The 13,066-nt window shown below is 40.4% G+C and overlaps 1 protein-coding gene across 8 annotated transcripts in view; it reads left to right on the top strand.

Annotated features, from left to right (window-relative positions):
• Mpp7 (MAGUK p55 scaffold protein 7) overlaps positions 1-13,066 on the top strand; it is a 293,217-nt gene that overhangs the window by 223,328 nt on the left and 56,823 nt on the right. For 7 of the 8 annotated variants that reach the window (XM_085833410.1, XM_085833408.1, XM_085833407.1 and 4 more), the window contains one exon: positions 1,646-1,816. The exons of the other annotated variant lie outside the window; for it this stretch is intronic. In XM_085833410.1, coding sequence (XP_085689536.1) covers positions 1,646-1,816 — 171 coding nt within the window. The remainder of the gene's footprint in view (positions 1-1,645; positions 1,817-13,066) is intronic. 8 annotated transcript variants of the gene reach the window in all.

Below are 13,066 nucleotides of genomic sequence, written 5' to 3'. Positions count from 1 at the left end.
TGCTGCTGTTTGATAAATTCTTAAGTACCTGTTCTGTGTGAAGCATGGCAGAGCAGGTGCTGCCACCCATCCCAGGGAGCATGCCACCGTCTTTTTCATAGTCTTACTTTAGAGATCTGCTCGCCCTCTCTCTTCCCTTGCTTTCAGTTTCGTGTTGATAGCAGGAGTAAAAATGTCAGTGGGTTGTAAAGACCCGGCTAGGTAAGCAGTTTCTCAGAAATCAGGACTTAGTTGCAATTTGTAGACCTGAGTTTTCTCCAGGTTTAGCTGTGGGACTTCATTTGTGTTGGATGATGCACGTACCCAAAACTTTTAGTGACTTCTATACCAAAAAGAACTGTGAAGGGATTGGGATCATGGGAACTGCAGTTAGAACTCTGAGATGCCAGCATTGAGACTTTGTAAGTCACAATCCCATCACTGATGACAGAGTTGGGGGCACAGATAAGTAGACTGTGCTGGTTTAGGCGGAGGCTCTGGTCAGAGTCCAGTGTGCTAACCCCCGGGCACATGGTAAGCATCTGGGTTCCCTGGGGCATGCTGGAGGACCAGGTTCTTACGAATTTCTAGTGTCCTGGGAAGAGAGGAGCAAAGGGTCCTGTACAGCTTTTCCCTTGAGCAGCTCACAGGATGCTGGCTTCTCTCCCATTTCCCCTGCTGGGTCAGGGTGTTCTGCTTCCCTGTGCCTTACTTGCATCTCACTCTTTCTATGTGACACAAGCAGGTTTTACAACTAGTCCTGTTCACTCCCTCACTTTGCCTCTGAGGGAACTCTGGGAGACTCTTTCTCTTATGAAGACGTTTCTCTCAATTAACATGGGGTTGCCTCAAAATCAGTTATTCTTAGAGAGTCACAGAGTGACTTTTATTGTTTATTGCAAATATATTTGCTGATTTATTTTATTGAACTCTGACTCCATAGGCATCTCAGAAAACTCCATATTTACACATCTTTTTTAAAGACTTGGTTTCATGTAACCCAGACTGGCCTCAGACTCACGATGTAGCCAAGGATGACCCTGAATTCTTACCTCTACTTCCCAAATGTCAGGATTACACATATACAACCCAGGGCTATGCTAGGCATTCTGCACGCCAGGCAGTACTCATCCAAAGTGTTTCCTCCCCAGCCCTGGCTATATTACTTTAGTATTAGCTTTCTTTTGAATGCTTTTATTTTTCCAAACCCAATGGGAGTAATTATTGACTCCCCATGCAGTCCCCAAAATTCATGTATATGTTCTTTCACTTTTGTACCTTGTAGAAAAACTCTAAAAGTAGTCTACATCATCTTCTTTTTAATTTTTATTACATTTTGTTTATTTCATGTGTCTGTGGATATGTGTGGATGTGCACATGCCGTAGCCTATGTGTAAAGGTCAGGGGACAGTAGAAGTCAGCTCTCTCAAACTCTCATGTCCGTTCTAGAGATTGAACCTGCCTCAGCAAGCGCTGTCTCACCAGCCGTCGATATCCTTTTTGAAGCAAATATACTTTTACACAATTACAGGATCCTTGAATTTCATTTTATTCTGTGGAGCTGATTCAGAAGGATTTTAATAGTTGGCTTGGGGAGATTTAAATGTTTAGATGGAAATACCCTAAATGTTTTCTTTTTAAAAATGTATATTTTTTTTATTTGTAGCTGGTTTTAGAAGAAGTTTCCGTCTTAGCAGAAAAGATAAGAAAATAAATAAGTCCATGTATGAATGCAAAAAGAGTGAGCAGTATGACACAGCAGATGTGCCCACATATGAGGAGGTGACACCCTACCGGCGGCAGATCCATGACAAATACAGACTCATTGTCCTGGTTGGTAAGTGTTTGCTTTGTAAGGATTTAGATTTGAAGTTTACCATAGTTGAAGCTTTCAAGCTAAAATTCCCTTCATCCTGAGCACCTTGCTTATTCTCTAGAGTGAAGTGTTTGTCTGGCTGTGTTTGGGATTGGCCCGGTGCTCTGGAGGCCTACCTCATAAGCAGCCTGCTGTGCCATGGAGCCTCTGGTGCAGATGGGCTAGGAAATTCACTGCGACACAAGAAGCATCTAGAGTAGTAAATCTTAACATATTTCTTCATGGATTTTTTTTGTTTTTTATTTTTTTTAATTGGGTATTTATTTCACTTACATTTCCAATGCTATCCCAAAAGTCCCCCACATGCTCCCCCACCAACTTCCCCACCCACCCACTCCCACTTCTTGGCCCTGGCGTTCCCCTGTACTGAGGCATATATAGTTTGCAGGACCAATGGGCCTCTCTTTCCACTGATGGCCGACTAGGCCATCTTCTGATTCATATGCAGCTAGAGACATGAGCTCCGGGGGTGGGGGGGTACTGGTTAGTTCATAATGTTGTTGCAGATCCCTTTAGCTCCTTAGGTGCTTTCTCTAGCTCCTCCATTGGGGGCCCTGTGATCCATCCAATAGCTGACTGTGAGCATCCACTTCTGTGTTTGCTAGGCCCCGGCGATATTTGAATATTTATTGAGTATTTGAATATATGATAATGAATATTTGAATATTTCTAAGTGAATGCTTGAGTATTTGTTAATGATGGTCTTTTCAGTTCATTTTGAGGCAGTAGCCATGGTGTAAGCTACACCTAGTTACCATGTAAGTTAACATGCTGTTACCTACAGCAGTTAGACCATCATGAAATAGGTTCTAGCAGGTTTCAAACTGTTTTAAGATGTGGGGAGGTGTGTGGTTGAAGCACAGAGTTCTTGCCTAGTGTTGGGTTCAGTCTTGATACTGTAAAATTCGAAGTTTAGACAGACCATGTCTACAGTGGTTGGCTTGATTCATATTAACATAGCCAGTGTCTTGTGCAGCCTTTCCTGACATGACCTTCCCCCTGACCTTATGTTCCTCCACTCCTGTCCCTTACTATGTTTCTTTTAAAATGTGATGAGAGCTCGGTCAGCTTCCAGGACTGAAGCCAGTATTGCAGAAGTTAGGGGTAGAGGAGCATAGTGTCTCTTGTTAATTCTTACATTGTAAACTTAAGATGACAGTTTGGGGAGGAATGAGGATAATTGGAAGGGTGAAGAATTGGCCAATTTCATAAGGAGACCATCCACACAGCACCCAGGATGTGCTCATGAATTATCCTGTGGTCCTATGTGGAGGCTACCTGAGACCCACCATCTTCTCTCCCCCATTGCCCTTGCTACAAGCATCGAGCATCCTCCCTCCATTCCTGTCCCTCTCTTTCTCAGCCCAGGAACAGTGCAGTATGGTAAAGGGGGAAGAATCATGGCTGTGTCACTCCTGGCTTGCCAGCCTTCCAGCCATGCATTACTCTTGGAGTTATCATGCATGGTTGCTTTGCCCTTTCCTTTGGGCACTAAAAGGAGAAAGAAGGAGCCCGGGCCAGTTTTCTTCTCCTCTAAGCACCACCTATAAAGCTGTCTCTGCAGGGGCTGAGAGAGAAAGGGTACTCGAGCTTGGCTTGAGTCTGTGTAGTAAGCCAGAAAAGAGAGAAAAGAGTCAAGGTGTAGAGAGCTCTTGAGGATGGTAGATAATTCTGCAAAAGAGACAGGCTACTCTGGGGTTCCTCAAAAGGGATCAGGAGCAGACAGACAACCCCTGGGATTCTCAACAGAGATCAGGAACAGGCAGCCAACCCCTGGGATCCTCAACAGGGATCAGGAACAGGCAGCCAACCCCTGGGATTCTCAACAGAGATCAGGAACAGGCAGCCAACCCCTGGGATCCTCAACAGAGATCAGGAACAGGCAGCCAACCCCTGAGATCCTCAACAGGGATCGAGACAGCAGAGTTCAATTATATACTACTCAGTGGCAGAGTGCACAAGCCATCCCAGACCTTTCTTAAGAGAGGACAAAAAAAAAGGCAGGATACCACATTAACCTTCCATCACTGAAACCAAATACTTGAGATAGATAAGTAATAGAGATAAAAAGCTCCTTTTGTTTCACAGCCGTAAGCACCAGGAGCGTGGCACAAGTGGAAAACCTCGAATCTGCTCCCAGATAACCGCTTGGCGTCCTAGCACAATGCACCCCCAAACACAACGTAAAATGACCTTGTCCTATACACTACATCTGAAATATGAGTTAATTTCATGTGACCAGGTGGCATTGGGCCCGTGAGAGACAGCACACCGTGGCAGAGGCATTTCATAGAGAGAATATGATACACGCTGAAGACATCTCTTCAATCTCGGTGATGTGTGCGAATAATGGGTATATGGTTTAAAATCCTCCTCTGTCCTCGGTTAACTGTCGTCTTTCCTGACTGCGTGCTGAAGCTGTGTTTCCTCCGCCTCTGTTACGTGTGCAGGAGGTTGGGAAGACAGTGCTGTGCCTTCTTGACTCTTACCCATGTTGTCAAGGCTGTTAGGTAAATATCACTGGGCAGATACAGACCACTTTCTCACAATATGCTATGCTTAGGCCCAGTGTTCAAGAAATCAGATTCAGCCAAGTTGGTGCCATTCAAAAATACTGCGCTGGAGAACCATGAAAGCTGATCAGAAATTCTTGATTTTTCACTTCTTTGTGTAAATCAAAGTACTTTAGTCCCTGATACCTCACAGATGTTTCTGCTAAATTCCCTTCTGCATTTAAAAATATTTAAAAAAAGTGTTAGGCCCAAATGCTGGGGCATTTACTACATTGTCCTATACAACGCATCATATTTCATCTTTCGTAAAAGCTGACTTTTCAAAAGTAAAATAATAAAGTCAAATGCTGTATGTGAGCTTGTGGGGAGGATGAGGATAAAGGTGTGGTCTAAGGAGCCACAAAAGCCCTTTTGTGGCTTAAGCGAAAATGAGGTAAAAAATGTATTTTGTGGATGTTCAGACAATCTGTGATTTGTTCTGTCTGGCTCTTCAGCACAGGGAAAAAACTAAAAAATAAATCGCTGTATATTTCACATTTACAACACAAGTGGTCAGTATGATGTGGTCCTCCGCTGGACTGAATCGTGGGTGTTGCCTGAAGACTACTATGCAAAGTGCTTTGAGTAAATAGACGTTTGTAGAATGCCATCATTTTCTCCCAAAGTCATAATAATGGCACATTTGCATAAGGCAGAGTAGAAAGCATATGCTTATAACTGGGCTGCCCCAGAGCTGTCTTTGTAGATATTTTAAAACCAAAAGTTACAATCAAATTTATGAGTGTGTGGTGGGCTTAAAATTATCTTGTGTACAGGAGACGAATATGATCTTTATTAGCAGCACGGTTGGCTTCTCATGCCTGTAGTGTATGTGAAATATGTATACTAGGGTTTCATTTCTGGCATGAGAATTTCTGGCTCATTTTTAGTAAGCAGGCACTGTACTGAGCACTGGTTTCTTTAGGTTACAACAGAAGCCTTTGTCCTCCAGCCATCTATATTCCAGTGGGAGAAGATGGACCAAAAATCTGTTTATGGTAGCAAATGCTGATGGTTTTGGCCACTTGTGTGGCTAATGGATATGGATATAGAAGGTGGCTGGTGGTGCTGGTTAATGCAGTTCTGAGTTCGAGAGTAGCAGAGAATGGATTTTGAACGAGATCTTGTCATCCCCACTGAAAGATCACCTTTGGGAGAGTTAGAGAGGAAGGAAGTTACTGTTACCAGTGTCCTTTGCTTGCTAAGGAAGGTGACTCTGTTGGAAGGTGACCTTTGACTTGTATTTCATTCTCGTCATAGCTGGGGTAGAAAGTGGGGGGTGAGGGGTTCACAGACCTGCTTATTCTCATTTTCTTCTACGTTTTTGTTTCCTGGTTTGGCATTGGCTTTATGAATTGATCCTTCAGTAAGAGCACTTTTCTCCCACTGTGAAAGTGACAGAAGAAAGGAGCTCTGGTTTGACTTATCATGAACATAGCTCTTCTCTATAATGTCACTCTGGAACACTACACTCCAGCCACTGTCTGATCGATCTGATCATCCAGTAGTCACAGATCAAATAAAATAGCATGGTTGTTTATATTTTATTCCTAGAGCAATAAAAGAGTATTGCTATAATATGATAAATAGGCATTTTATAGCATGTGTGATCTGAGAGATACCTAAGGGGTTGGTTGGATTTATCTTGCAATAAATCAAATGAATGGATGTGGTTTTTTAGGTAACAATACAATTTGGGTTCCTATGGTAGACTCCAGCAATTTTGGTATTTTTCTCTGGATAGTGAAGAATAACAACTCTGGCCAAGTACAATAAAAAAAAAAGAAAGAAAAGAAAAGAAAAGGAAAGGAAAGGAAAGGAAAGGAAAGGAAAGAAAAGAAAAGAAAAGAAAAGAAAAGAAAAGAAAAGAAAAGAAAAGAAAGCCAGCCTGTAGGGAAATGTGGATTTTTGTGTGAAGCAGTGCAAGTCCACTGGGGTTGCACACAGACTAGAAGTCAGATCCATGCTAATAACTCTCTCTATAATAGACTAGTTTTGGCTTGTGCCAAGATGTACAGAGAGCAAGAGAAAACATAAATAGTACTTGACTAGAGCAACTCATGTCCTTCCAATATTCCACTTAATATTGGATATAAATCCAAATATTAGAAAGAAGTACAAACAAGAAGGCACTTTATCATCAGTGTGATACTGTGATGGCTGCATGATTAGTTTGGGCCTCCTGTTGACTTATCTTTCCCGGCATAGTTACTCTTCTATTAGATTATTAGTATGATAAAGCTCTATCATCTATAAGGCACTATTCATATTTAAGTTATTAAATTGAATTTGACACTCATCAGCCCTAAGTAACACCACAGGGGCTGGGTATTGCTCAGTGGATAAAACACTTACTAAGCTTGATGTCTGAAGTTCAGATCCCCAGCCACCTACCCCATGCACACACACATGCACATGCATATGGACATGCAGAGGGGGAGGGGAACAAACATATATACTTGTAAAACACACATATACAAAAAGGAAACAGTACACTAATATTATATGGCACAAATCAAAATCATCTTGTGTTCGTCCTCAGATTGTGAAACATACACATGTATGTATGTGTGTATACAATATTTCACTGATTTCAACAAAAACTATTTTCACCATAAACACATCATCGTTGTCATTAATTTTCATTCTGAAATAGCACTGCCAGATAAATAAGTAGATATTTGACACTCCAATGTGCAGTGAGTGATGAAGGTGTAGCCTGGCAGTGTGTGTTCCCATGAACACATCCTTCTGGCCGTCTTGCAGAACACCACTCTAGTTCCATAGCACTACCCCAAGCTTGAAACATCACCTGGCTTCATATTTTCTCATTCTTTTGGCATTTTTGGTTTTTTTGGTGGATGTATCTGTTTCTGATTTACAATGTGGCTCTTTCTTGAAGTTCTTTTGTAGAGGGAAAGCCATGTCAACTGTGAACAAGTTTTGAATGTATAGTATGCTAAATTCTGATACAAAATTGTCTCTATGAAATGTCTGTTGTAGGGGATAACCACATGCCTGTAAAGCAGAGGTAGCCAGATAGAGTTTCCAGACCAGTTCATGCTGTACAGTGAGAGCCTCAAAACAAAAATGAACCAGAAATAAAAAAAAAAAAAAGATGAAAATCTGAAACAAACATGAAGCTATGACATCAAAAGACTTGAGGTTATTGGAGAGGAATTGTCACATTCATGGGACATTCTTATATATTCATGAACATATATAGTAGATATATATGTTGTTATTCACCTATATAGTCTTACCATTCAGGGTCAGAGTCAACCTGGACTACACACAGTTAGACCCTGTATTAAAAAACAAACAAAACTAAGGGAGGAGTTTTCTATCATTTTATTGATGCTTTATTTACATGGCTGTATTTCCTTAACTGAAATAAATAACCTTTTAAAACCAAAAATCACATTTTTGCCTGTTTTCATTAAGGTAGAATAATTAAGTTGAAATTTTATTTAATCACATTTTCCCAAGGACTTCTAACAGAGGTCTGATGTCAATGGTGCTCTTTCTTCCCCCAATTTTACTTTGTAAATTTTTACAGAATGCATTTATTTTTTATTTGGCTAGCCAGATTAATCTTTCTCTGCTTGAGTGTTTTGCTTGAGTATTAGCATCTCTGCATGCAGTGCCTCTCAGCAACCAGAAGGGGGAGCTGGAGATTGTTCTGAGCTACATTATGTTACTTGGTAATGTAGTTACTGAGAACCAAACCCAGGTCCTCTGTGCTCTTAATCACCAACCCATCTCTCCAGTATTTATTTATTTATTTATTTATTTATTTATTTATTTATTTATTTTTAACAGTGGTTCAAACTGCCATTGGTTCTTTATTGAAAGTACAACCAGTGAGGATTAAAAAACAGTTTCAGAGAGAATTGATAGTAAAGCCACCAGCACTGTGTCTGTAAGCAGATGAACACTGTATGTAGTTAATATATGTCCAGGATCTCATAGAACAACATAGGCAACAGTAATAGTAATATTATTAATAATAATTGTAATTGTGTATGCATGTGGCTGTGTGTATGTGTGTGTGTATGTGTGCTCATGTGCTTGCGTGTACGTTTGTGTATGTATACATACACATTTCCCAGGAGAGTCAGTGGGCAACTTTGTGAAGCTGTTTTACTTCTTTGACTGTATATAGTTCCAGGGGTCCTGGGAGTCAGGATTATTCCACCATCATGGCAAGGAAGCAACAAGAAAAGTGTTACCAAGCTGAGAAATTATTCTTTTAGAAACAATGGTTATTTACAATAATAAAAATTTAATCCTTACCTTTATAGATTTTTGCAGTTGTATTTTTTCACTTTAGAAAGTTATATATTTAAATGATGGAATAATAAGAGAAATCAAGGGAAATTTTGATTTAAAATATGTATCTCACATTGGTCATCTAAAAATTGTGAGTATATTCTTTTCTTTTATTAGATATTTTCTTCATTTACAATTCAGATCCTATCCCGAAAGTCCCCTATACCTTCCCTGCTCCCCAACCTACCCACTCCTGCTGCCTGGCCCTGGCATTCCCCTGTACTGAGGCATATGATCTTCGAAGACCAAGGTCCTCTCCTCCCTTTGATGGCGGACTGGGCCATCTTCTGTTACAAATGCAGCTAGAGACACAAGCTCTGGGGGTACTGGTTAGTTAATATTGTTGTTCCACCTATAGGGTTGCAGACCCCTTCAGCTCCTTGGGTACTTTCTCTAGCTCCTCCATTGGGGGCCCTGTGATCCATCCAATAGATGACTGTGAGCATCCACTTCTGTATTTGCTAGGCACTAGCATAACCTCATAGGAGACAGCTATATCAGGGTCCTTTCAGCAAAAGCTTTCTGGCATATGCAATAGTGTCTGGGTTTGGTGGTTGTATATGGGATGGATCCCCGGATATGGCAGTCTCTAGATGGTCCATCCTTCCATCTCAACTCCAAACTTTGTCTCTTTAACTCCTTCCATGGGTGTTTTGTTCCCAATTCAAAGAAGGGGCAAAGTGTCCACACTTTGGTCTTTGTTCTTCTTGAGTTTCATGTGTTTTGCAAATTGTAACTTATATCTTGGGTATTCTAAGTTTCTGGGCTAATATCCACTTATCAGTGAGTGCATATCATGTGTGTTCTTTTGTGTTCTTTTACATCACTCAGAATGAAATCCTCCACATCCATCCATTTGCCGAAGAATTTCATGAAGTCATTGTTTTTAATAGCTGAGTAGTACTCCATTGTGTAAATGTACCCCATTTTCTGTATCCATTCCTCTCTTGAGGGACATCTGGGTTCTTTCCACCTTCTGGCTATTATAAATAAGGCTTCTATGAACATAGTGGATCATGTGTCCTTATTACAAGTTGGAGCATATTCTGGGTATATGCCCAGGAGTGGTACTGCTGGATCTTCAGGTAATACTATGTCCAATTTTCTGAGGAACCACCAAACTGATTTCCAGAGTGGTTGTACCAGCTTCCAATCCCACTAGCAATGAAGGAGTATTCCTCTTTCTCCACATCCTCGCCAGCATCTGCTGTCACCTAAGTTTTTGATCTCAGCTATTCTGACTGGTGTGAGGTGGAATTTCAGGATTGTTTTGAATTGCATTTCCCTGATGATTAAGGATGTTGAACGTTTTTTCAGGGGCTTCTCAGCCATTTGGTATTCCTCAGTTGAGAATTCTTGATTTAGCTCTGTACCCCATTTTTAAAATATATTTTTTATTACGTATTTTCCTAAATTACATTTCCAATGCTATCCCAAAATTCCCCCAGACCCTCCCCCCACTTCCTTACGCACCCATTCCCATTTTTTGGCCCTGGTGTTCCCCAGTACTGGGGCATATAAAGTTTGCGTGTCCAATGGGCCTCTCTTTCCAGAGATGGCCAACTAGGCCATCTTTTAATACATATGCAGCTAGAGTCAAGAGCTCTGGGGTACTGGTTAGTTCATAATATTGTTGCACCTACAAGATTTCAGATCTCTTTAGCTCCTTGGATACTTTCTCTAGCTCTTCCATTGGGGGCCCTGTGATCCATCCAATAGCTGACTGTGAGCATCCACTTATGTGTTTGCTAGGCCCCGGCCTAGTCTCACAAGAGACAGCTATATCAGGGTCCTTTCAGCAAACGCTTGCTAGTGTATGCAATGGTGTCATCGTTTGGAGGCTGATTATGGGATGGATCCCTGGATATGGCAGTCTCTAGATGGTCCATCCTTTTGTCTCAGCTCCAAACTTTGTCTCTGTAACTCCTTCCATGGGTGATTGTTTCCAATTATAAGAAGGGGCAAAGTGTCCGCACTTTGGTCTTTGTTCTTCTTCAGTTTCATGTGTTTTGCAAATTGTATCTTATATCTCAGGTATACTCAGTTTCTGGGCTAATATCCACTTATCAGTGAGTACATATCATTTGAGTTCTTTTGTGATTGTGTTACCTCACTCAGGATGATGCCCTCCAGGTCCAACCATTTGCCTAGGAATTTCATAAATTCATTCTTTTTAATAGCTGAGTAGTACTCCATTGTGTAAATGTACCACATTTTTTGTATCCATTCCTCTGTTGAGGGGCATCTGGGTTCTTTCCAGCTTCTGGCTATTATAAATAAGGCTGCTATGAACATAGTGAAGCATGTGTCCTTCTTACCTGTTGGGACATCTTCTGGATATATGCCCAGGAGAGGTATTGAGGGATCCTCCGGTAGTACTATGTCCAATTTTCTGAGGTGTACCCCATTTTTAATAGGGTTATTTGAATTTTTAGAATCCAGCTTCTTGAGTTCTTTGTATATATTGGATATTAGTCCCCTGTTGATTTAGGATTGGTAAAGATCCTTTCCCAATCTGTTGGTGGCCTTTTTGTCTTATTGACAGTGTCTTTTGCCTTACAGAAGCTTTGCAATTTTGAGGTCCCATTTGTCGATTCTCGATCTTGCCGCACCAGCCATTGATGTTCTGTTCAGGAAATTTTCCCCTGTGCCTATATATTCAGGTGCTTTCCCACTTTCTCCTCTATAAGTCTGTGTCTCTGGTTTTATATGGAGTTCCTTGATCCACTTAGACTTGAGATTTGTACAAGGAGATAAGAATGGATCAATTCACATTCTTCTACATGATAACTGCCAGTTGAGCAGGCATCATTTCTTGAAAATGCTGTCTTTTTCCACTAGATGATTTTAGCTCCTTTGTAAAAGGTCAGGTAACTATAGGTGTGTGCGTTCATTTCTGGGTCTTCAATTCTATTCCATTGATCTACCTGTCTGTCACTGTACCAGTACCATGCAGTTTTTAATCACAATTGCCCTGTAGTACAGCTTGAAGTCAGGCATTGTGAGTCCACCAGAGGTTCTTTTATTGTTGAGAATACTTTTTCCAATCCTATGTTTTTTGTTATTCCAGATGAATCTGCAAATTGCCCTTTCTAACTCAATGAAGAATTGAATTGGAATTTTGATGGGGATTGCATTGAATCTGTAGATTGCTTTTGGCAAGATGGCCATTTTTACTATATTAATCCTACCAATCCATGAGCATAGGAGATCTTTCCATCTTCTGAGATCTCTTTTGATTTTTTTTCTTCCGAGACTTGAAGTTCTTATCATACAGATCTTTCACTTTCTTAGTTAGAGTCAAACCAAGGTATTTTATATTATTTTTGACTATTGTGAAGGGTGTTGTTTCCCTAATTTCTTTCTCAGCCTGTTTATCCTTTGTGTAGAGAAAGACCACTGATTTGTTTGAGGTAATTTTATATCCAGCTACTTCACTGAAGCTGTTTATCAGGTTTAGGAGTTCTCTGGTGGAATTTTTAGGATCACTTATATATATTATCATATCATCTGCAAATAGTGATATTTTGACTTCTTCCTTTCCAGTTTGTATCCCCTTGATCTCCTTTTGTTGTCAAATTGCTCTGGCTAGGACTTCAAGTACTATATTGAGTAGGTAGGGAGAAAGTGGGCAGCCTTGTCTAGTCCCTGGTTTTAGTAGGATTGCTTCAAGTATCTCTCCATTTAGTTTGATGTTGGCTACTGTTTTGCTGTATATTACTTTTATTATGTTTAGGTATGGGCCTTGAATTCTTGATCTTTCCAAGACTTTTATCATGAATGGGTTGGATTTTGTCATGTGCTTTCTCAGCATCTAACAAGATGATCATGTGGTTTTTGTCTTTGAGTTTGTTTATATAGTGGATTATGTTGATGAATTTCCATATATTAAACCATCCCTGTATTCTGAATAAAGCCTACTTGATCATGATAGATGATCATTTTGATGTGTTCTTGGATTCGTTTTGTGAGTATTTTATTGAGTATTTTTGCATAGATATTCATAAGTTCTCTTTCTTTGTTGGATCTTTGTGTGGTTCAGGTATCAAAATAATTGTGGCTTCATAGAATGAATTGGGTAGAACCTTCTGTTTCTATTTTGTGGAATAGTTTGAGGAGAATTGGAATTAGGTCTTCTTTGAAGGTCTGATGGAACTCTGCACTAGACGCATCTGGTCCTGGGCTTTTTTTGTTTGCGAGACAATTAATGACTGCTTCTATTTCTTTAGGGGATATGGGACTGTTTAGATCATTAATCTGATCCTGATTTAACTGTGGTACCTGGTATGTGTCTAGAAATTTGTCCATTTCAAACAGGTTTTTCAGT

This window comes from Mus caroli, unplaced genomic scaffold (genome assembly GCF_978045245.1).
Source record: "Mus caroli unplaced genomic scaffold, Mus_caroli_1 scaffold_19, whole genome shotgun sequence".
NCBI classification, from domain to species: Eukaryota; Metazoa; Chordata; class Mammalia; order Rodentia; family Muridae; genus Mus; species Mus caroli.
Note: the sequence above shows the minus strand (reverse complement) of the source record. Positions and strands in the feature narration are given on the sequence as shown.